Source organism: Oncorhynchus mykiss, chromosome 25, assembly GCF_013265735.2.
Source record: "Oncorhynchus mykiss isolate Arlee chromosome 25, USDA_OmykA_1.1, whole genome shotgun sequence".
NCBI classification, from domain to species: domain Eukaryota; kingdom Metazoa; phylum Chordata; class Actinopteri; order Salmoniformes; family Salmonidae; genus Oncorhynchus; species Oncorhynchus mykiss.
This window is the reverse complement of record NC_048589.1, coordinates 19,132,241-19,157,241: the sequence shown is the minus strand read 5'-3', so window position 1 is coordinate 19,157,241 and position 25,001 is coordinate 19,132,241. Positions and strand designations below refer to the sequence as shown.

At 42.7% G+C, this 25,001-nt stretch overlaps 2 protein-coding genes across 10 annotated transcripts in view; both read right to left on the bottom strand.

The window, feature by feature from the left end:
- Positions 1-5,386, bottom strand: part of LOC110505519 (signal-induced proliferation-associated 1-like protein 1) — an 88,183-nt gene extending 82,797 nt beyond the window's left edge. The window contains exon 1 of one of the 2 annotated variants that reach the window (XM_036962513.1): positions 5,112-5,386. The gene's annotated coding sequence lies outside the window, so the exon portion shown is untranslated. The remainder of the gene's footprint in view (positions 1-5,111) is intronic. The other variant, XM_036962512.1, reaches the window with a different exon arrangement.
- A 1,456-nt stretch (positions 5,387-6,842) lies between these two features.
- LOC110505516 (ras-related protein Rab-15) lies at positions 6,843-24,845 on the bottom strand. 8 transcript variants are annotated; one of them, XM_036962517.1, is made up of 8 exons: positions 24,433-24,570; positions 23,065-23,166; positions 17,560-17,620; positions 17,307-17,367; positions 17,099-17,176; positions 16,843-16,932; positions 16,685-16,750; positions 6,847-7,763 (listed from the first exon to the last, which is right to left on the bottom strand). In XM_036962517.1, exons 2-8 carry the CDS (start codon positions 23,069-23,071, stop codon positions 7,716-7,718), a joined length of 411 nt encoding a protein of 136 aa, XP_036818412.1. In that variant the 5' UTR covers positions 23,072-23,166; positions 24,433-24,570; the 3' UTR covers positions 6,847-7,715. The 8 variants fall into 8 exon arrangements, with proteins under 8 accessions (XP_021440456.1, XP_036818409.1, XP_036818412.1 ...); XM_036962516.1 differs by lacking the exon at positions 24,433-24,570 and adding an exon at positions 23,818-24,326 and having other exon boundaries at positions 6,848-7,801; XM_036962515.1 differs by having other exon boundaries at positions 6,849-7,801.
- Positions 24,846-25,001: the final 156 nt, after the last annotated feature.

Below are 25,001 nucleotides of genomic sequence, written 5' to 3'. Positions count from 1 at the left end.
CATACTGCTAAATCAACACTTGAGTGGTTTAAGGGGAAACATTGAAATGTCTTTGAATGGCCTAGTCAAAGCCCAGACCTCAATCCAATTGAGAATCTGTGGTATGACTTAAAGATTGCTGTACACTAGCGGAACCCATCCAACTTGAAGGAGCTGGAGCAGTTTTGCCTTGAAGAATGGGCAAAAATCACAGTGGCTATATGTGCCAAGCTTATAGAGACACACCCCATGAGACTTGCAGCTGTAATTGCTGCAAAAGGTGGCTCTACAAAGTATTGTTTTTTTTTTTTGGGGGGGGGGGGTGAATAGTTATGCACACTCAAGTTTTCAGTTTCTGTCTTATTCGTTGTTTGCTTCACAATAGAACATATTTTGCATCTTCACAGTGGTAGACATGTTGTATAAATCAAATGAAACAAACCCCCCCAGAAAATCTATTTTAATTCCAGGGTTTAAGGCATCAAAATAGAAAAAATGCCAAAGGGGGGTGAATACTTTCACAGCCACTGTAGCCTATACTATTGTCTTATGTTAACCATGAAGGATATTTTTGTCTATAGCACAAAGTAGACTGGTTTGCCCATCAATGATGATTAAAATAGAAACATTATTTTTCCCATAGTAGTGTCAGCACTGGATTGATTTAAAGTGAAAACTCCATAATAAGAGGCACTGGTCCAGTTTGCATGATGATTTGGCTTCAGCAAAACAATATCTGACTAAATTTGAGAGTAATGGTGTAAAGAAAATATTTATTAAGTGGCAAAACAGAAGTCTTCAATTGTTATGACTATGGACCTGACTGATGTTATCCCAGTCATCAGTCAGCCAAGCTTATGAAGAATGCTAATATTTTGCCAACTATGCAACTCAATATTCTTTCCTCCCCCTATCTGACACATCCCACCATAACCAAGGAGGTTTCCACAGAATAGCATACACCAATACAGATGGAATATTAGGGGAGGAATTAAACACTGAATCTCTTATCTGCATAGGACAGCAAGTACAAATGCAAAGATATAGAAAAAAAGAGCAAACAGTGAATGAGTGCTAAATATACTCTATTTGGACTCCTTCTGACAGCTACTGGAACTGTGAGTAACAGCCGGTCATAGAGGTCTAATTCAAGTCCTGTGTCCAAGTGAATCCAGATTTGCCACTGTAGGGCTCATTCAATTCCAAAACATTGCCTGCCTTATAAAGTTTCAACCAATAGCGTTATGTTATTCAATAGCCTATTACTTGGTCAGTGAGGCATTTGAATTGCCCCTGAAACTAAGTACACTGAACAAAAAAAATAAACGCAACACAACAATTTCTACGATTTTACTGAGTTACAGTTCATATAAGGAGATCAGCCAATTTAAATAAATAAATGAGGCCCTAAAATATGGATGTCACATGACTGGAATACAGATACCTTTTAAAAAAGGTAGTGGCGTGGATCAGAAAACCAGTCAGTATCTGGTGTGACCAACATGCAGCGTGACATCTCCTTCGCATAGAGTTGATCAAGCTATTGATTGTGGCCTGTGGAATGTTGTCCCACTCCTCTTTAATAGCTGTGAGAAGTTTCTGGATATTGGTGGGAACTGGAACATGCTGTTTGTACACGTCGATCCAGAGCATCCCAAATATGCTAAAAGGGTGATACGTCTGGTGAGTATACAGTTCATGGAAGAACTGGGACATTTTCAGCTTCTAGGAATTGTGTACAGATACTTGTGACATGGGGCCGTGCATTATCATGCTGAAACGTGAGATGATGGCGAGAGCTAAATGGCACGACAATGGGCCTCAGGATCTCATCACGTTATCTCTGTGCATTCAAATTGCCATCAATAAAATTCAATTGTGTTTGTTGTCCATAGCTTATACCGTGCTGCTGCTCCAGACCTGAGCCCTAGGACCATGCCCCAGGAATACCTGACATGATGACTCCTTGCTGTCCCCAGTCCACCTGACTGTGCTGCTGCTCCAGTTTCAACTGTTCTGCCTTATTATTATTCGACCATGCTGGTCATTTATGAACATTTGAACATCTTGGCCATGTTCTGTTATAATCTCCACCCGGCACAGCCAGAAGAGGACTGGCCACCCCACATAGCCTGGTTCCTCTCTAGGTTTCTTCCTAGGTTTTGGCCTTTCTAGGGAGTTTTTCCTAGCCACCGTGCTTCTACACCTGCATTGCTTGCTGTTTGGGGTTTTAGGCTGGGTTTCTGTACAGCACTTTGAGATATCAGCTGATGTACAAAGGGCTATATAAATACATTTGATTTGATTTGGAGTAAAAGCTCTGCCAAATCAGGCATGCTTTTACAGAGACTATATAAATAAATTTGATTTGATTTTGATTTGATTTATACTTGCCCATACCATAACATCACTGCCACCATGGGGCACTCTGTTCACAAAGTTGACATCAGCAAACCACTCACCCACACAACGGCATACATGCTGTCTGCCATCTGCCGGTACAGTTGAAACCGGGATTCATCTGTAAAGTGCACACTTCTCCAGCATGCCAGTGGCCATCGAAGGTGAGAGTTTGCCCACTGAATTCGGTTTTGACGCTAAACTGCAGTCAGGTCAAGACCCTGGTGAGGACGACAAACAGACAGATGAGCTTCCCTGAGACCGTTTGTACAGAAATTCTTTGGTTGTGCAAACCCACAGTTTCATCAGCTGTCCAGGTGGCTGGTCTCAGACGGTCCCACAGGTGAAGAAGCCGGATGTGGAGGGCTGGAGTAGTTACATGTGGTTTGGGGTTGTGAGGCCCATTCGGATGTACTGCCAAATTCTCTAAAACGACGTTGTAGGCAGTTTATGGTAGCGAAATGAACACTCAATTCTCTGGCAATAGCTCTGGTGGCCATTCCTGCAGTCAGCATGCCAATTGCACGCTCCGTCAAAACTTGAGACATCTGTGGCATTGTGTTGAATGACAAAACGACACATTTTAGAGTGGCCTTTTATTGTCCCCAGCACAAGTGGACCTGTGTAATGATCATGCTGTTTAATCAGCTTTTTGATATGCCACACCTGTCAGGTGGATGGATTATCTTGGCAAAGGAAAAATGCTCACTAACAAGAATGTAAACTAATTTGTGCACAAAATTTGAGAGAAATACATTTCTTGTGCATATGGAACATTTCTGGGACCTATTTCAGCTCATGAAACATGGGACCAACACTTTATATGATGCGGTTATATTTTTGCTCAGTGTAATTTCTACCATGTCTCACAGGTTGCACACAAAAATAAACTACATTACCAAAAATATGTGGACACTTGCTGAACATCTCATTCCAAAATCATGGGCATTAATGTGGAGTTAGTCCCCCTTTGCTGCTATAACAGCCTCCACTCTTCTGGGAAGGCTTTTCACTAGATGTTGGAACACTGTTGCGGGTAGTGAGGTCGGGCTCTGATGTTGGGTAATTAGGCCTGGCTCGCAGTCAGCATTCCAATTCATCCCAAAGGTATTCGATGTGGTTGAGGACAGGGCTCTGTGCAGGGCAGTCAAGTTCTTCCACACCGATCTCAACAAACCATTTCTGTATGGATCTCACTTTGGGAATGTGGGCTTTGTCATGCTGAAATAGGAAAGGGCCTTCCCCAAACTGTTGCCACAAAGTTGGAAGCAGAATGTCATTGTATGCTGTAGCGTTAAGATTTCCCTTCACTGGAACTAAGGGGCCTAGCCCGAACAATGATAAACAGCCTCAGACCATTATTCCTCCTCCACCAAACTTTACAGTTGACACTATGCATTTGGGGCTGCCAGATGGTAAAGAGTGATTATTCACTCCAGAGAACCAGTTTCCACTGCACCAGAGTCCAATGGCGGCAAACTTTACACCACTCCAGCCGACGCTGGGCATTGCGCAGGGTGATCTTAGGCTTGTGTGCAGCTGCTCGACCATGGAAAACCATTTCACAAAGCTCCCGATGAACAGTTATTGTGCTGACGTTACTCACAGAGGCAGTTTGGAACTCAGTAGTGAGTATTGCAACTGAGGACAGATGATTTGTACGTACCTCAGTACTCGGTGGTCCTGTTCTGTGAGCATGTGTGGCTACCATTTCGTGACTGAGCCGTTGTTGCTCCTAGACGTTTCCACTTCACAATAACAGCATTTACAGGGCAGAAATGTGATGAACTGACTTGTTTGAAAGTTGGCATCCTATGACGGTGCCACATTGAAAGTCACTAAACTCTTCAGTAAGGCCATTTTACAGCCAATGTTTGTCTATAGAGATTGCATGGCTGTTTGCTCGAATGTTTACACCTGTCAGCAATGGGTGTGGCTGAAATAGCTGAATCTACTCATTTGAAGGGGTTTCTCCTAAGTGCACAGTGTTGAGCAATACTGTAGTTTTTCTACCAAGTGGTTGAGTAGACAATAGTGTTATCCCTTGTGATAGTCCAAACCATATCAATGGTTGTTGCCTTGCTAATAGCAAGATCCATCAAGCTACTTCACCACGTAGCCTACTATACTAAATCAAATGTGCAGCTCAAATGTGTAATGCCCAATAGTTTAACCATTTGGGTTGATAGTGGTCAGTCACTTACAAAGGAACATCAACATTAACCCACCACATTAACCCACCGAACTAACTATATTAATGGTAGAAAATGATGTAGGCTATAGCTTATAGCTTGCTAAGGAGGGGACTACACAGAAAGCTGCAGCATTACACACCTATTACAGCGCTATTACATCAAGCCCGTTTGCTCGATGCCACCTGGAAAATCACCAAACCCAAGTTGCATCTGATACAATGCACATCGAACGTGATATAATTGCGGTTTGCATTGACCAAAATTGACATTTTCCACTCGTGTCACGCGCAGAGTGCGCGTTCTGAACCCACAAAGCAACCTTTCTGGTTCCCTCCTAATTTCGGGAAAGAAAATACCCTGATTGCGCACTCTAATGTAGGCTACTTAAGAACACATACTATTCGGTTAGATGTAGCTGTTTAAAATGTTTATTGGTTGAGGAAACTATCCTGATGTTGCTTGAGACCATGTACCTCAAAACATCATGCACATGACATGGATCGTTCCCCAACGTTAAAACGCATGTTTCCGACTCACCTTTTCTCCTCTTCCCGTCAACCATTGGATGGCATGAACACAATACTAAGCGTTTTTCCCCTTTTGTTTTCCAGGACCCGTCAGTGTAAAAATGCAGCAACACCGTTATGTATATTGCTTTAAACAATTGTTTCCGTTCCGGTTAAAATCCCAATGATCCTGTTGCCTTCGTCAGATATGTAGAAGTTTGATATAAAGTTACGGGTTTGCTTCGCTGCACTATGCAGCTGCTGTAGAGATGAGATCATACCAACATCCTCCCTCACTGTACTGGAATCTCGCGAGAGGACTTCATGCTATAAAGCAAACGTTACTGTGGTAACAAATCCATTTCTGCTCACCTGGTTGAGTTTCTGCAGTAGCGCTCTTGAATTGGCTTTTCGAAAATAAAACATCCCCCATCTAGGATAGAACTGCAATACTGTGAAAATCAGTCAATGTGATATTTGAATTGTTTTACCTTTATTTAACTAGGCAAGTCAGTTAAGAACCAATTCTTATTTTCAATGACGGCCTAGGAACAGTGGGTTAACTGCCTGTTCAGGGGCAGAGCGACAGATTTGTACCTTGTCAGCTAGGGGGTTTGAATTTGCAACCTTCCGGTTACTAGTCCAACGCTCTAACCACTAGGCTACCCTGCCGCTGATTAAATGCAATCAATAATTTCCGTGTCATATGAGCTTTCTGTTTGCCATAACGAGTTATAGGCTAGAGTTCTTGTACATTTTGGCTATGGGGGAATACGGGCTATGTGTTGTTGCTGGACTGAGCTACGATATTGCATTAGTCAAGGCACTCATTCTACTTGCAAAAAACACAGGCTTTAGAGAAAATGCATAGCTACCTCTCAGAGAAGAGTAGCTTAACCTTTCACTGTTGTCACAGATCTCGCCAGGGACTGCCATAACAAATTACATTAGGGCATTACTCAGCAGCACTGTCTCAATCAGCAGTAGATGGGACTATTTGAGAAGATACGCAATGGTCCATCTTTCCTCTACTGCTGTGTGGCTCTGCCAAAACTTCCCATTTATTGGAACTAAAACAATGGGGATAAGAAGAAAGACTGGAGGTGTTCTAGTGTTCAGTGAGGACAGGATGGACAGGGTAGACAAGGGGACTGCAGAAATGCAGGGGGTGTGGTGTTGAGAAACTTGGCACCATTACGTATGCTAATGCCTGTAGACACAGAAACAGATCTATTATTGCAGGCCAGCCTCTGTCATGAGGGTGGTTCAGTGCAGGGAAATTACCTGGAAGTACCTTTCTAAACAAGATATACAACACCTGTACGACTAATATATTATATCTACTCTGCAACACAAAAGGTCTTTAAATCGTTAAAATAACATGTAATGTGAAACTAGACAATGTCAAATTTTAACATGATTACTACACGTGGAACAATTAGATACTTTTTGGGTAATAGAAGTAGAATACAATAACTTCATTCCAACTACAGTTATATGTCAACTTTGACAATAATGTTACTTTTTCCTCAATGAGTCAGTGGCATCACCTGCTGGCCAGCATGGGAATAGAGCGAGGAAAGGGTTCACTAAGTCAGACACTTATTGTGAATAGAATATTAATGTACCATGATTAGGCATAATCATAAATGCATTGTGAATAATGATGAATGAGAAAGTTACACAGGCATGTCATATCATGAACTGCCCCCCCCCAAAAAAATCTAACCTCCCCTATTATTGGTAATGGAAAGAGGTTAGCATGTTTGGGGGGAATTAACTAGTAGGCTACTAAATCAAATGTGTAATGCTCAAAATGTTTTAATGTCAAAGTAATTTCAGAAACAAATTATATTCTTATTTGCAAAAAAAGTGACTTCAAAATGACAACACATTTACCATTAGTTTCTATTGGGCACAAAATAATAGGAAACAACCAAAAACTGCAAATACAGTTAGCATAGTCAAACTTGACACCTTTAAAAATGTGGGAAGTAGATAAAGTGCATTCATTTCTAAATGTTAAAACAGATATGTATGAAAATACCCTCAAATAAAAAAGGTCATATTCTGTGCCGTCGCCTCACAAAACACTCTCAAATCCAGAACGCTGGAGTATAGCGCCAAACTAAACATTATCTTCACTTTCCAAATAAATACATAGGGGAGACAAACTATTGAAACATGACCAACAACACTTGAGCATTTACAAGGCTTCAGATAATATTCCCATAGGTTTTTAGAATATTACCCTCACTCAATAAACCTCAAAAGGATGGACGACACCATAACAGGTCCTCTCTACCATCATAGATGTGAAGTCATTTGTGTAGAAGAAAGAGTAGTGCACAAGATAAACATTTGAATGCCATTTTAAAGTCTTGGTTACACTCAGGCTTTGGATTTCAGGCTCCATGTTGATAGTTTAACATTTTTTTTGCTGTACCGTTTAAAGGGCTCTCCCTTCTGGCACAACCAGGAATTTCTCAAAATGTCTGTCCTGCTGATGGTACTCCAGGTGAGGAATTTAGGATCCTGGGTGAGGGAGTGTGGATCATCATCATCAGGGTAGGGAAGTTTGTCGTTCAAATAGACGAAGACGGGGTGGGTGTTGGTTCCATTCACGTCACGCTTCTCAAAGACCGTGAAGCCAGGCTGGTAGCCATCTCCTGGTCGCACATACCTCAATGAGTTAAAATGGGGAGATCCTGAATAGTTCTCCTGTAAAACACTAACATTCTCATCCGACATTCATGATTTATTAAATTAACTCATACTGGTAACAGAATATTTTACTAGATTAGCTTGTTTTTAATGGATTTCACTGAACCACATAACCAGGCCAAGATGTTGCATACTGAATTGGTAGCCAAACCAATTGCAGGGGAAACCCAGGACCACAAAATGATCCAAGATGATGTAGCAGTCAGACGTATTTGTCCTTCGTCTTGTCGTGTCCCATGTATATATATTTTTATATAAACTGCTAAAAAAATAATAAAAGGGAACACTAAAATAACACATCCTAGATCTGAATGAATGAAATATTCTTATTAAATACTTCTCTACATAGTTGAATGTGCTGACAACAAAATCACACAAAAATGATCAATGGAAATCAAATTTATGAACCCATGGGAGGTCTGGATTTGGAGTCACACTCAAAATTAAAGTGGAAAACCACACTACAGGCTGATCCAACTTTGATGTAATGTCCTTAAAACAAGTCAAAATGAGGCTCAGTAGTGTGTGTGGCCTCCACGTGTCTGTATGACCTCCCTACAAAGCCTGGGCATGCTCCTGATGAGGTGGCGGATGGTCTCCTGGGGGATCTCCTCCCAGACCTGGACTAAAGCATCCGCCAACTCCTGGACAGTCTGTGGTGCAACGTGGCGTTGGTGGATGGAGCGAGACATGATGTCCCAGATGTGCTCAATTGGATTCAGGTCTGGGGAAGGGGCAGGCCAGTCCATAGCATCAATGCCTTCCTCTCGCAGAAACTGCTGACACACTCCAGCCACATGAGGTCTAGCATTGTCTGGCATTAGGAGGAACCCAGGGCCAACCGCACCAGCATATGGTCTCACAAGGGGTCTGAGGATCTCATCTCGGTACCTAATGGCAGTCAGGCTACCTCTGGCGAGCACATGGAGGGCTGTGCACCACCCCAAAGAAATGCCACCCCACACCATGACTGACCCACCGCCAAACTGGTCATGCTGGAGGATGTTGCAGGCAGCAGAACGTTCTCCACGGCATCTCCAGACTCTGTCACATGCTCAGTGTGAACCTGCTTTCATCTGTGAAGAGCATAGGGTGCCAGTGGCGAATTTGACAACCTTGGTGTTCTCTGGCAATTGCCAAACGGCGTGCACGGTGTTGGGCTGTAAGCACAACCCCCACCTGTGGACATCGGGCCCTCATACCACCCTCATGGAGACTGTTTCTGACCGTTTGAGCAGACACATGCACATTTGTGGCCTGCTGGAGGTCATTTTGCAGGGCTCTGGCAGTTCTCCTCCTTGCACAAAGGCGGAGGTAGCGGTCCTGCTGCTGGGTTGTTGCCCTCCTACGGCCTCCTCCACATCTCCTGATGTACTGGCCTGTCTCCTGGTAGCGCCTCCATGCTCTGGACACTACGCTGACAGACACAGCAAACCTTCTTGCCACAGCTCGCATGGATTTCCCATCCTGGATGAGCTGCACTATCTGAGCCACTTGTGTGGGTTGTAGACTCCGTCTCATGCTACCACTAGAGTGAAAGCACCGTCAGCATTCAAAAGTGACCAAAACATCAGCCAGGAAGCATAGGAACTGAGAAGTGGTCTGTGGTCGCCACCTGCCACCGGGTGTCTTGCTAATTGCCTATAATTTCCACCTGTTGTCTATTCCATTTGCACAACAGCATGTGAAATTTATTGTCAGTGTTACTTCCTAAGTGGACAGTTTGATTTCACAGAAGTGTGATTGACTTGGAGTTACATTGTGTTGTTTAAGTGTTCCCTTAATTTTTTTGAGCAGTGTATTTTTCACATATCTTATATTTTTCTATACCTTTACTTCAAACTACTCTCCTGCAACCCGCCTCACCCAATGTGGTGTCAACCCGCTTTTTCAGTAACGTATGTCTGCCTTGATTACTGGAATCTCTCCAACATAAACTAGCCAGGTAATGATCATCAGCTATCCTCTAGCTCGGAAAGCTCTCACCAGTTTGTACAACGCGATTCAACCAGAGCATACCGGACCTATCTCTCTCTCCATATCCCCGGATTCCTATCGCAAGCTCTGAACCTTCTCACTTTCCGACCTTCGCAGCTAAAGTCCCCTGAATGCTAGCTGTCTAGAGTACAACAGACTGGCTTACGAGGCCCATCGAATACATTCCGAAGCCAATAGCTAGCAGTCAGCTAGCCTTTGCTAGCGGTCATCAGCTACCTTTATCCCGGACAACTCTCGCCAGTCTGTACAGCGAGACTCAAACCAGAGCTAGTCGGACTTACTCTTCTCGATATCTCCGGATTCCTACCGCAAGCTCTGAACCTATTTATTTATTTAAATGTGTATTATTTTTTATTTGATTTTTTTCCACCTGGAATTATAGCAGCTAACGACCCCTGAACGCACAGCCGCTAATCTGCGGCCTGCTAGCTATCTAAAGCACATTGGACTACTGGCTTAAGAGGCCCTTCGGACATATTTCTTTGGCCACTATACATATTTTGCCAATTGGCCTGGTTTACCACACTGAGCCCTGCTGATCCGTCCGCTGATGTAACTGCACGAGGGGGCCACAACAGACTTCCCTCCATCGCGTCATCCCTCTAAGGCCTTTCTGTTAGCCTGCTAGCCCCGTGCCGTTAGCTGCCTGAAGCCACGCAGTAGACTTGTATGATCACCCGGCTACGCATGCCTTTCCCTAATGTCACCATGCTGTGTCGATTGCTGTTCTGGTTTGTAACTATTGTTTTATTTCACCGTAGAGCCTCTAGCACTGCTCAACACGCTTCAACTAACAATTTAGTTCCACCTCCCACACGCAGTGACATCACCTGGTTTAAATGCTATTTCTAGAGACAATCTCTTTCATTATCACTATATGCACAGGTTTACCCCCACTGTATTCACATCCTACTATACCTTTGTCTGTTCATTATGCCTTGAATATATTCTACGGTGCCCAGAAATCTGCTCCTTTTACTCTGTTCTGAACAAACTAGGCATCCAGTTCTGTTAGCCTTTAGCCGTACCCTTATCCTACTCCTCCGCTGGTGATGTAGAGGGCAATCGAGGCCCCGCACTGTCTACTACCACTCCCATCCCCCAGACTCTCATTTGTTGACTTCTGCAACCGTAAAAGCCTTGGTTTCATGCATGTTAACATTAGAAGACTCCTCCTTAAGTTTGTTTTATTCACTGCCCTAGCACACTCCACCAATCCGGATGTCCTAGCCGTGTCTGAATCCTGGCTTAGGAAGACCACCAAAAACCTCAATTTCCATTCTTAACATTTTCCGACAAGATAGAACTGCCAAAGGGGACGGTGTTGCAATTTACTGCAAAGATAGAACTCTGCAGGTTGTCTTACTATCCAGGTCTGTACCCAAACAATTTGAGCTTCTACTTCTAAAAATTCACCTTTCCAGAAACAAGTCTCTCACCATTGCTGCTTGCTATAGACCACCCTCTGCCCCCAGCTGTGCCCTCGACACCATGTGATATGATTGCCCCCCCCATCCATCTTCTGAGCTCGTGCTGCTAGGTGACCTAAACTGGGACATGCTTAACACCCCGGCCATCCTACAATCTAAGCTTGATGCCCTCAATCTCACACAACTTATCAATGAACCTACCAGATATAACCCCAAATCCGTAAACACGGGCACCCTCATAGATATCATCCTAACTAACTCACCCTCCAAATACACCTCTGCTGTTTTCAACCAAGATCTCAGCGATCACTGCCTCATTGCCTGCATCCGTAATGGGTCTGCGAGCAAACGACCACCCCTCATCACTGTCAAACGCTACCTAAAACACTTCTGCGAGCAGGCCTTTCTAATCGACCTGGCCGGGGTATGCTGGAACGTCATTGGCCTCATCCCGACAGTAGAGGATGCCTGGTTATTCTTTAAAAGTGCCTTCCTCACAATCTTAAATAAAAATGCCCCATTCAAAACAAATTGAACCAGGAACAGATATAGCCCTTGGTTCACTCCAGACCTGACTGCCCTTGACCAGCACAAAAACATCCTGTGGCGTTCTGTATTAGCATCGAATAGCCCCCGTGATATGCAACTTTTCAAGTTAGGAACCAAAATACACAGGCAGTTAGGAAAGCTAAGGCTAGCTTTTCTGGGACACTGTAAAGTCCATGGACAATAAGAGCACCTCATCCCAGCTACCCACTGCTCTGAAGCTAGGAAACACTGTTACAACCGACAAATCCACTAGAAATGAGAATTTCAATAAGCATTTCTCTACGGCTGGCCATGCTTTCCACCTGGCTACCTCTACCCCGGTCAACTGCCCGGCATCCTCCACAGCAACCCGCCCAAGCGACCACCATTTCTCCTTCACCCCTATCCAGATAGCTGATGTTCTGAAAGAGCTGCAAAATCTGGACCCCTACAAATCAGCCAGGCTAGACAATCTGGACCCTCTCTTTCTTAAATTATCTGCCGAAATTGTTGCACCCCTATTACAAGCCTGTTCATCCTCTCGTATTGTCTGAGATTCCCAAAAATTGGAAAGCTGCCGCAATCCCCCTCTTCAAAGGGGGAGACACTCTAGACCCAAACTGCTACAGACCTATATCTATCCTACCCTGCATCTTCTAAGGTCTTTGAAAGTCAAGTTAACAAACAGATTACTGACCATTTTGAATCACATCATACCTTCTCCACTATGCAATCTGGTTTCAGAGGTGGTCATGGGTGCACCTTAGCCACGCTCAAGGTCCTTAACGATATCATAACTGCCATCGATAAGAGATATTACTGTGCCGCTGTATTCATCGACCTGGCCAAGGCTTTCGACTCTGTCAATCACCACATTCTTATTGGCAGACTCAACAGCCTTGGTTTCTCAAATGATTGCCTCGCCTGGTTCACCAACTACTTCTCAGACAGAGTTCAGTGTGTCAAATCGGAGGGCCTGTTGTCTGTACCTCTGTACGTCTCTATGGGGCTGCCACAGGGTTCAATTCTCGGGCCGACTCTTTTTCTGTATACATCAATGATGTCGCTCTTGCTGCTGGTGATTCTCTGATCCACCTTTACGCAGACACCATTCTGTATACTTCTGGCCCTTCTTTGGACACTAACCTCCAGACGAGCTTCAATGCCATACAACTCTCCTTCCGTAGCCTCCAACTGCTCTTAAACGCAAATTAAACTAAATGCATGCTATTCAACCGATCATTGCTCACACCTGCCCGCCCATCCAGCATCACTACTCTGTAATGGCTCTGACTTAGAATATGTGGATAACTACAAATACCTAGGTGTCTGGCTAGACTGTAAACTCTCCTTCCAGACTCACATTAAGCATCTCCAATCAAAAATTAAATTGGCTTCCTCTTTCGCAACAAAGCTTCCTTCACTCATGCTGCCAAACATACCCTCGTAAAACTGACCATCCTACCGATCCTCGACTTCGGCAATGTCATCTATAAAATAGCCTTCAAACACTCAACTCAGCAAACTGGATGTAGTCTATCACAGTGCCATCCGTTTTGTCACCAAAGCCCCATATACTACCCTTCACTGCAACCTGTACGCTCTCGTTGGCTGGCCCTCGCTTCATACTCGTCGCCAAACCCACTGGCTACAGGTTATCTACAAGTCTCTGCTAGGTAAAGCCCTGCCCTATCTCAGCCAGCTGGTCACCATAGCAGCACCCACTCGTAGCACACGGTCCAGCAGGTATATCTCACTGGTCACCCCAAAGCCAATTCCTCCTTTGTTCGCCTTTCCTTCCAGTTCTCTGCTGCCAATGACTGGAACGAACTGCAAAAATCACTGAAACTGGATATTCCCATCTCCCTCACTAGCTTTAAGAACCAGCTGTCAGAGCAGCTCACAGATCACTGAACCTGCTCATAGCCTATCTACCTACCAAACTCCCATACTGTATTTATTTATTTTGCACCACAGTATCTCTACTTGCACATCCATCTTTTGCACATCTACCATTCCAGTATTTAATTGCCATATTGTAATAACTTCGCCACCATGGCCCATTTATTGCCTTAACTCCCTTATTTGAACTCACTGTATATAGACTTTTTTTTCCTACTGTATTATTGACTGTTTTGTTCATTCCATGTGTAACTCTGTTGTGTGTGTCGAACTGCTATGCTTTATCTTGGCCAGGTCGCAGTTGCAAATGAGAACTTGTTCTCAACTAGCCTACCTGGTTAAATAAAGGTGAAATAAAAAAATAAAAAAAAATAGCTGGTGAGGGTACTTGCTCTGGAACAGGTTGAGCTGGCTATAGTCCTGTGTGGTTGTCCCTCAGAGGGATGCCACATTCTCAATGAGGACCAACCGCCCTTCGGAGCACATTAGAGTCTACTGAATCCCCCTCCAGCATTGTGGACTTCAGATCATAGGTCTTCGCAATGAACGTCATGGTCCTGTACTATGGTCACGCTGGCAGAAGTGAGGACCAGTGTGTCTGTGTTAATCCCACTACAGTGCATCAGACTTCAAAAAAAATATATGCTACCATTTCGCCTTACCTGGGTGTCAAATAACTCTGCAGAAAACGTATACCCACCTGACATACAATTCTCTAACACACAGACATGCTCATATTTCAGCTTGTAATCTTGCACAGATCGGTATGAAGAGGGTTCTCTCAAACCTATGGTTATACCTTGCATGGTTTGTTAAAACAGCATAATATCATAACAGGATTAATTGCACACTAAATAGTGTTTCATACAAATTTAATTTAGGCATTAAACATGCCATTTTATATCTTCACCCCTTCAAGTTTTTGTATTAAGGACAAATACACCTAGTGGTTTTAGTCAGACTCGGCTGTGAATCTGATCTTGTAAAAATGTATTCCACAGTATCAAAACAATTACCAGAGATCTAATGTAAAATAAAAAGCACTGTGGTTGTAGCTATTTACAGTTGTTTGTCATGACAAACAACTTTTTTTCCTGGGAGAATAATCAGGAAGGGAACCATGTATATGGGCACAATCTTCAGCTTTATGCTAATTCTAGGGCCTCTCAGTTTCTAACCAGCCATTTATCAAGTCATTACCTGCCTTTCCCAGTATATATATTTTTTTAAATGACTTTCCAACTTGATCTTCTAGTTCTATTTAAAAACTCAAAGGACCGAGGCTTCACTCAACTCCTCTTTAGTAAATCTCAAAAACAAGCCACAAGATCTCCAATAAATTAATGTGGACTTTTAATTAGTATTTGTTATTTTTCACACAAAAAAAAAAAAGGCTCTTATTGCTAGCACAGCGATTAAACTTCACCAAAACAGTCAGCAATCAGTGACACCCTAAATGCCCTTTTTAATAGTATATACGTGTATGCACCATTGTGGCATTTGCTACAGGTTTTCAACCTGGAAAAACACTTAGTATTAGCAGTGAAATTCACACAACATACTCAAAGATCGAGTTGAACATTTTCAGTTTTAGATTGAGTTTTTGCGTTAATGCTTGTCTGAGTAAAGGGTTAGTCTTCCATAGGTAAATTATCCCTTCCAGATAGCTTGGATTCTATTCTATTTCTGTGTATTAATAATTTAGCCTTGCCCTCTGCCCACCCTCCCTGTCCTCATAAAAGGACCACTCAAGAGCCTCAGATTGTCTTTCACTATAGTCCAACAATTCATATTTTTTGCAAATTATTTTAAGTATAGTTTTTGTTATTTCAGGTAGACAGCAAAGTCGTTTGTGATACGAAAAATAACATTTTGGCAACACAAATTATACAGGAGAAGGCTTAAGTATACCCAGTAACTGAGTTGCAGCTTTCAGAGTATTGCAGACAACATTCCCTCAGCTGGCAAATGTTCTTATTACATGTGGACTACTTAACTCAGCGCGCCATCAGTTTAGGTGTTGCAGAATAGGATAATAAACATGAAAAAGCCAAGTAACTATGAAATTATGAATGAAGATGAAAACAGTGAGTAGGCCAAAAAGTGATAATGCATTCATCTGAGCAAGGGCAATATTCAGTAAGCATAGAACATACCCTCACATTTCATAAGTTACTCATTCCAATGTCCATTATGTCCCAGGGAAAGGGGCATTCTTCTAGCCAAACAACCCCAAGTTGAGAGCTTTTCCCTTCTGCTAACATGTGCAGGGCTTCGGGGAGTTTGCGTCACTGTCCTGTTTGTCCTGCTCTCCCCACAGAGAAGTCATGTCTAGGTATAAATTAGTGGAACCCTGGAACGCATTCATCTCTTTCTTGTGAGCCTGCAGAACCAGCTGTGTCAACCGGATGAATGACTAGAAGATGTAAAGAAAATATATCACCACAATTGCCTCATGTTCCCCAACATAACGTAAATATACTAAACAAAAATATAAAAACGTAAACACGTAGTGTTGGTCCCATTTTTCATGAGCGGAAGTAAAATTTCAAAACATTTCCATATGCACAAAAAGCTTGTTTCTCTCAAATATTGTGCACAAATGTGTTTACATCCCTGTCAGTGAGCATTTCTCCTTTACCAAGATAATTCATCCACCCGACAGCCCAGGACCTCCACATTTGGCTTATTCACCTGCGGGATCATCTGAGACTAGCCACCCAGACAGCTAATGAAACTGAAGAGTATTTCAGTCTGTAATAAAGCCCTTTTGTGGGGAAAACTCATTCGGATTGGCTGGGCCTGGCTCCCAAGTGGTTGGGCCTATGCCCTCCCAGGACCACCCATGGCTGTGCCCCTGCCCAGTCATGTGAAATCCATAGACTAGGGCCTAATGAATGTATTTCAATTGACTGATTTCCTTCTATGAACTGTAACGCAGTAAAATCGTAGAAATTGTTGCATGTTTCATTTATATTTTTGTTCAATATCCAAGGTATTGACTCATTAAGGCCTGTCTCACCTCATTTATGTTGCAGTTGGTGCAGGCACTTGTCTCAAAGAATTCCATTCCATAGGTTTTTGCTAGCTGTAACAAGAGCTCATTAAGGACGGAAAATGTTCAACTGTGTATGGAAGAAAATAGTTATGGCGAAGTCAAACAGTGAGATAAAGGCCAACCTTGCTTCCTTGTTCTTTAGGAACTTTCCTCATCTGCTCCTCATCAGCCTTGTTCCCCACCAGGACCCTCTGCACCTTGTCAGGGGCGAACTGAAACAGTGTGACAGGGTTGAGAAATAGACGACCGGGCACCAGTTCAATGAGAGACGATGTAAATACTAGGTCAGTCAAAACACAGAACCCGAGAAAAGGAGAAGGGGGCACAAAAAGAATGACATGGAGAGGGCTGTGTTTTATCAGTAGGTGTTAGCCTTACCTCATCCACGTCACTAGCCCACTTCAAAATGTGCTGAAAGGAGCTGGAACTTGTGATGTCATACACCAGGATAATTCCCTAGTGAAAGATCAAGAGGGGAGGGACTATCATGACAGATTGTGAGCACATGACTAGGCACTTCATATTGCGTAAACTGGTACAGGTTATTCATTCCTGAACAGGGATTATTGGTGTATAGAGAACCCACCTGTGCCCGTCTGTAGTACTGTTTGGTGATGGTCTGGTATCGTTCCTGGCCAGCAGTATCCCTGCACACAGACAGAGGTAATTCCCAGTTTTACATGTGACCACATTTCAGAATATTTATAATCTTACTCAAATCAACAGGTAAAGCTAATTTCTAACACTGTTTGACAGAAGGTAAAATGTACATGTGTGATAAGTGTGTCAATCACTACTGTATTGTGGTAAGTCATTGTCTGGAAGATCTTTTCACTCACCATATCTGCACTCGTACTTTAATGCCATCTACTTCTAATGTTCTCATTTTGAAATCCACTCCTAAAAAAAGTCAGCAAAATTAAGTTTAGCAAACATGTATTACTCTTGGCTGCATTTTCTATCCATCTTCTCCATCTCCCTATGATTGAATTCTGTATCTCCCTCCGGTTTGCCATACTGAGCTTGTGCCTTCATGCATCTTTATTCTTCATTTTTCCATTGCCGGACTGGAGTTTTACCGAAGCCTCAAAGAGTGTAGCCTAATCTCAAAATATCCTACTCGTGCGTCAAAGCAGCCTGTACTAGTCAATAAGTATCCCTAGTAGGTTAACATTCATACCCCTGGGCTAATGGTAACAGTGACACAAACTTGAAGTGGATACTGATGAGGACTGGGTTACTAAGATACCCACTTAACCCAGTTGAAGGTCCTTTCAAGCAGTCTTTAGAGGTCATCTTGCTAAAGGGAATTCAATTGTTATTTACTACAGTGCATTCCTGCAGGGCCAAGGAAGACGTGACTTGGGTTGTCTATCGACTTCCGCATGAAAATATAAATGTAAATGTCAGTGGTGTGTGTGTGTGTGTGTGTGTGAGTGATAGCTTCACAGTTGAAGCGTAAAAACCCATCAAAGAGTCAGGTGCAAAAGGTCAGCTGCTTGCAACATTACCTTCACAACAACAACCACACCTGCCAAACACAGTAAACAACAAAGAGTTGAAGTAAACACTTTCACACCAGGATATGCTTCAGGTAACAGATTGGCATCATACAGTACCTTCAGAAAGTATTCATACCCCTCAACTTTTTCCACATTGTTGTGTTACAGCCTGAATTCAAAATGGATTAAATAAAATAATCTCACCAATCTACACACAATACCCCATAATGGCAGTGAAAACACATTTAAAAATGTTTTCAAATGTATTGAAAATGAAATAAAATTGAATTTATACTGAACAAAAATATAAAACAATTTAAGATTCACTGAATTACAGTACATAAGGAAATCAGTCAACAGAAATACTTTCACTAGGCCCCAATATATGGCTTAAAACATGACTGGGCAGGAGCACAGCCATGGGTGGACTTAGGCCCACCCACTTGGGAGCCAGGCTCACCCACTGGAGAAACCCAGCCCGGGCAATCAGTGATTTTTTCCCCCACAAAACGGCTTTATTACAGGCAGAAATACTTTGGTTTCAAAAACTGTCCGGGTGGCTGTTTTCAGATGATCCCGCAAGTGAAGAAACCAGATGTGGAGGTCCTGGGCTGATGTGGTTACACGTGGTCTGCGTTTGTGAGGCCGGTTGGACATACTGCCAAAATCTCTAAAATTAAGTTGGAAGCGGCTTATGGTAGAGAAATTAACATTAAATTATCTGGCAACAGCTCTGGTGGACATTTCTGCAGTCAGCATGCCAAATGCACACTCCCTCACAACTTGAGGCATCTATGGCATTGTCTTGTGCCAAATGGCACATTTTAGAGCGGCCTTTTGTCCCCAGCATAAGGTGCACCTATGTGATAGTCATACTGTTTCATCATTTTCTTGATATGTCACACCTGTCAGGTGGATGAATTATCTTAGCTTGAAGAAATGCTTACTAATTAGGGATGTAAACTAATTTATGCACAACATTGGAGAGAAATGTTGGCATATGGAACATTTTGGAGCTCTTTTATTTCAGCTCATGAAACATGGGACCAACACTTTACAAAAATAAACGCAACATGTAGTGTACAACGTTGTTGATCCATCCTCAGTTCTCTCCTATCACAATCATTAAACTAACTGTTTTAAAGTCACCATTGATCTCATGGTGAAATCCCTGAGCAGTTTCCTTCCTCTCCGGCAACGGAATTAGGAAGGACGCCTGTAACTTTGTAGTGACTGTGTATTGTTACATCCAAAGTGTAATAAATAACTTCACCATGCTCAAAGGGATATTCAATGTCAGCCCCCCCCCCCCCCCCCCCGCACAATTGGCCCAGCGTCGTCTGAGTTAGGGGAGGGTTTGGCTGGCCGGGATGTCCTTGTCCCATCGCGCTGTAGCGACTCCTGTGGCGGGCCAGGCACATGCACGCTGACACAGTCAGCATGTTTCCTCCAACACAAAATGTTTTTGTGCAGGTATAACAGTAATATTTACAATTTCAAAATTGGGTAATTTTGTATACATTTAAATTTGCATCGGGCCGCTTCTGGGGGGGGGGGGGGGGGATTCTGGTAAGATGCCGGAAAAGTCGGCTAAATTCCTGTAGACGGAAATGGCCCGATGTAGGTGGGCCGATTCTGGGCCGTCATTCATTTTGATTTTGGGTCGAATCAATCAGTTCCATCCCCCCGGAAGAGTGCTGCTTCCTCATTGCTAGCTGGGAATAGTCTCTACAAGGCAGAATGTTGAATAAAATGATAGTCTTCCTTTACCAGTTGTAAATTAGTGATGGGAATTCAGAATATTTTCATTGAGCTGGTTCTGTTCAAAAATGCTTTAAAAAGTAAATATATAAAACCAAAGAATCTTGTCAAATATCCAATGTAAAGTCCAAAACGTAGTCCACCATTGTCAGATCATAAAATGCTATTTCAAATACATTTTTACCTGAATAAATTTGATCACCTGCAACAAGTTTTTTATTTTTTATGTAAAACTGGGCATGGACCAGAATGACGCATTCTCCCTACTATTTATTGTTTATGCTTTGAGGATTCACCCTCTTTAGAGAATTATTTTGTAACTTATTTGAAGGTAAGCCATCGTTGTTTTGAGCAAAAAAATAATTTTTCAAAAAAATAGAGGAAACCGTATGAAAATTTCATTTCACGATTGTAGTGACCAAAATTACCATGATAATACTGATAACTGTGCTATTGTTCAAATGCGCTGGAAATTTTCAAAAAAGTACTGATACGCTGAAATAATTTTAGCAAGTTTTATTGAAAATCAGCAAACAAATAAAATGAGCAGCACAGTGCACTTTGTGCATTAACGTTTAAATAATAACATTAAAGATGGCACCATGTGGCCATGAGGTAAAAGTTTCCCTGGTTAATGAACACAACCTTAAGTAAGCAAATCAAAATGTGCATATAAATCAACACAAGTAAAGCAATGTGCATGTAAGAACAATACAACCATATGTAAACAAATCCAATGTGCAGGTGATGACATTAAAATAACAAAATATGTAAACAAATAAAATGAACAGCACTGATTGTATGTATGTTCTCTCCTTCATAAATAAATAAGGTGCTGCTGGCCTAACACCCTGTATGTATGCATCTTTGTTCAATTGAGATTGAAATGTAAAAATGTCAGCATTTTTACTTTGTCAGGTTTAAGTAGTGATCTGCGAAGGGAGACCAAGCGCCCGCTGGCACAGAACACACTGATGGCATGCTGGGACACACAAAAGCTTCCTGGAAACCCTGGCAAGGTGAGGCAGATCTGATGCATGGCCCCTCGTTGTTACATTGTAATTACTATTGTTCACTCACACAGTCGTGGCCAAACAGTTTGAGAATGACACAAATATAAATTTTCAAAGTCTACTGCCCCAGTTTGTATGGATGGCAATTTGCATAAACTCCAGAATGTTATGAAGGGTGACCAGATGAATTGCAATTAATTGCAGAGTCCCTCTTTGCCATGGAAATGAACTGAATCCATAAAAAACATTTCCACTGCATTTCAGCCCTGCCACAAAAGGACCACCTGACATCATGTCAGTGATTCTCTCGTTAACACAGGTGTGAGTGTTGATGAGGACAAGGCTGGAGATCACTGTCATGCTGATTGAGTTCGAGTAACAGACTGGAAGCTTCAAAAGGAGGGTGGTGATTGGAATCATTATTCTTCCTCTGTCAACCATGGTTACTTGCAAGGAAACACGTGCCGTCATCATTGCTTTGCACAAAAAGGTATTCCCAGGCAAGGATATTGCTGCCAGTAAGATTGCACCTAAATCAACCATTTATCGGCTCATCAAGAACTTCAAGGAGAGCGGTTCAATTGTTGTGAAGAAGGCTTCAGGGAACCCAAGAAAGTCCAGCAAGCGCCAGGACCGTCTCCTAAAGTTGATTCAGCTGTGGGATCGGGGCACCATCAGTACAGAGCTTGCTCAGGAATGGCAGCAGGCAGGTGTGAGTGCATCTGCATGCACAAGTGAGGCAAAGACTTTTGGAGGATGGCCTGGTGTCAAGAAGGGCAGCAAAGAAGCCACTTCTCTCAAGGAAAAACATCAGGGACAGACTGATATGATATTCTGCAAACGGTACAGGGATTGGACTGCTGAGGACTGGGGTAAAGTCATTTTCTCTGATGAATCCCCTTTCTGATTGTTTGGGGCATCCGGAAAAAAGCTTGTCCGGAGAAGACAAGGTGAGCACTACCATCAGTACTGTGTCATGCCAACAGTAAAGCATCATGTGTGGGGTTCCTTCTCAGCCAAGGGAGTGGGCTCACTCACAATTTTGCCTAAGAACACAGCCATGAATAAAGAATGGTACCAACACATCTTCCGAGAGCAACTTCTCCCAACCACCCAGGAACAGTTTGGTGACGAACAATGCCTTTTCCAGCAAGACGGAGCACCTTGCCATAAGGCAAAAGTGATAACTAAGTGGCTCGGGGAACAAAACATCGATATTTTGGGTCCATGGCCAGGAAACTCCCCAGACCTTAATCCGATTGAGAACTTGGTCAATCCTCAAGAGGCGGGTGGACAAACAAAAACCCACAAATTCGGACAAACTCCAGCATTGATTATGCAAGAATGGGCTGCCATCAGAATGGGCACCCATGACATGTGGCCCAGAAGTTAACTGACGGCATGCCAGGGCAGATTGCAGATGTCTTGAAAAAGAAGGGTCAACACTGTAAATATTGTTTCTTTGCATCAACTTCCTGTAATTGTCAATAAAAGCCTTTGACACACACTTGTGGAATGCTTGTGATTATACTTCACTATTCCATAGTAACATCTGACATATCTAAAGACACTGAAGCAGCAAACTGGACATTAATATTTGTGTCATTCTCAAAACTTTCGGCCACGACTGTACATAGTCTATCGTCTGTGTTGCATTTGAGTATATGCAATGACCATGCAATTGACAAATACAAATGCATCTTTAGACAGTGATAGTAAATGCAATGAGCCCAACAATTGACATAAATACAGGGGTCTTACCGTGTTTCTCCTGTTGGAACACTTTTACAACCAATTCGACAACTGACGGATTTTAAATGAACAAAATATGTTGGTTGGGTGACTAAACTACATAACGTGTGCAATGGGCAAATAGAGTCTGCAGACACAATGCATACAACAGCAGAACAACTGTAGTGTTTTTAAAAGAGTAGGTAGCACTGAAAGCTTCAGTTTACATGATTGACAAGCTATTAGTAAGTTAGACAAAACCCATGACATTTCCCCATGACATTTCCCCAACATTCCGAAGTCCCCACATCATGCATTGAGCTAAAAGTTAACTTACCTTGCATTCAGTTTAAAGTAGCGGGTGGTGGTCACGAAGATGACTCAAGAGACTTGAAGTGTTGCCCCCTTTCGCAGCGATTTTTTCTTGTGGTTTCAGATTCTGCAGAAAGTGTGACCATCTTCGATTAGGTTTCCCTCAGCACTCTTGTAAAACCCAAAGTACGACCACACTTCAGATTTGGTCCTCTTAGAAGGCAGAGAAATCTCCCGAGCATTGCCTTCCGCAATGTTTCTACACAACAAAACCCACAAACCCTACGCCTGCTTCAGACTGTTGCTAACTTTGGTTGAGTTTTTCAAAACACGGCAATCAAACACGGTTTTAATGATAATTAAAACGGTAACACTACTACGGTAATACTAAAACCGTGAACCGGTAACCGTTTCACCCCTATTAACGACCGTCACTAAACAAATCCGTTCAAAAAGTTGTTTATTGCGAATGGCCGATCACTATTGTACATGCTACTGGTCCTTTTGGTGGATATAGGGTACCCACAGGAAAGTGTTGTTTAGCCGAGTTTTTTCGGCGGCGCTAGCCTCTGTCGCTCATATTTTCAATCTGTTGAAGCATTGCATATGATGCGCAACACACTAATCGATTATAGCGTACTGAAGCACTTTTCTCCTCGCAATTAGCTGGACGTGTTTGCTATTCAGTAAAGGCTTGGCTATATATTGCGAAAGTGTTTTGTCATGTGCGAATTGCATCAGTATTGAAAATTAAAAACAGAAATATAGACAAGAATACCTTAGTTCGGGTTGATAACACTGACATTTTGTATCAGATTACCTCCGACACAGGGACAAAAATCGGCGGACAACAGGTGTAAACTAAATTGAAATGAAGTTCGTTCAACATTCTGTCTTGTAATGAGACTGCTGAGACTACATGTCAGAGACCAGGGTGTAAGTATTCCACTCTCAGATTCTGAAAAAATTGTGACCAAGGCCCTACTCATTTTAAGCACTTCCACTGTCCACAGAGCGCTCACTGGGGTGTCTAAAACTGTCCATGGCCAGGGCCCAGGGGCGAATTACATGTTGAACATGGAAACTGAGAAAAATCACCAGGTTCAAAGTTGTAGTAGGTTCTCACTCGGTGAAACATTTCCTCTGTTTAAGTTTGTAGCAATAACAAAGACAACCTTCGACACAGTTAGGACTACGGCGTAGTAGCGTTTCAGAAACATATCCCTCAAAGATTTTGGTGAAGCACCGCATGATAAATCTACAAGTCCATTCTATCTTTTCGTATAGAATTACTTGATTTTAATCACTTATTGTGGGAGCCGCATATTTTGCGGCAAACTTGCATTAATCAATTGTCAAACTAACTAATAGATTGCAATCAACAACAGCTTACCAATAGTAGAGATATGCGATGAATTAAATTCGTTATCCGTGAACCTGCACAACAAACACGTTTTCCCAACCCCGGAATCTCCTAAAACCAACAGCCTGAGCAAAACGTCGTACTGCTTTGCCATGGTGGACAAAAACTATGAAATCAAAAATGCCTGTTGCATATTCCAAGGATAAAGCATAGTTACTGATGAGGAAATTAGTTGCATTCCGGTATGCATGGGGTGTATTCATTACGCCTTTTCTGTTGCAAAACGTTTCGTCTGTTGCTCAATGTTTTGCAACAGAAACCGTTTACTCCGAACCGAAAAGCTTGGTGACGAAAACGAGTTTCTATTGGACAAATTCAGGTAGGTCCCACGCTGTTTCGTACCATTTTGGTTCTTAAACGATAAATGGTTTCCGTTGCAAGACATAATGAATACACCTGTTTCCCTGAGTTTTCCCCTTATTCCCTCCCCCTTAGTGAGAACCATAGAGAAGTATAGAAATCGCAACGTTGTAGGTCTGTCTACACGTGCAATTATCGCGTATGTGACAGCATGGGCAGCGTCATTGAGGGTATCTTTA

Excerpts from the sequence above, each read along its gene's own strand:
- LOC110505516 (XM_036962514.1), bottom strand. The coding sequence starts at position 24,556 with ATGGCAAAGCAGTACGACGTTTTGCTCAGGCTGTTGGTTTTAGGAGAT. Across the intron at positions 17,621-24,432 it reads ATCGCATATCTCTACTATTG|GAGTGGATTTCAAAATGAGA; the intron begins GTAAGCTGTTGT and ends GACTTTTTTTAG. Across the intron at positions 17,177-17,306 it reads AGTACTACAGACGGGCACAG|GGAATTATCCTGGTGTATGA; the intron begins GTGGGTTCTCTA and ends ATCTTTCACTAG.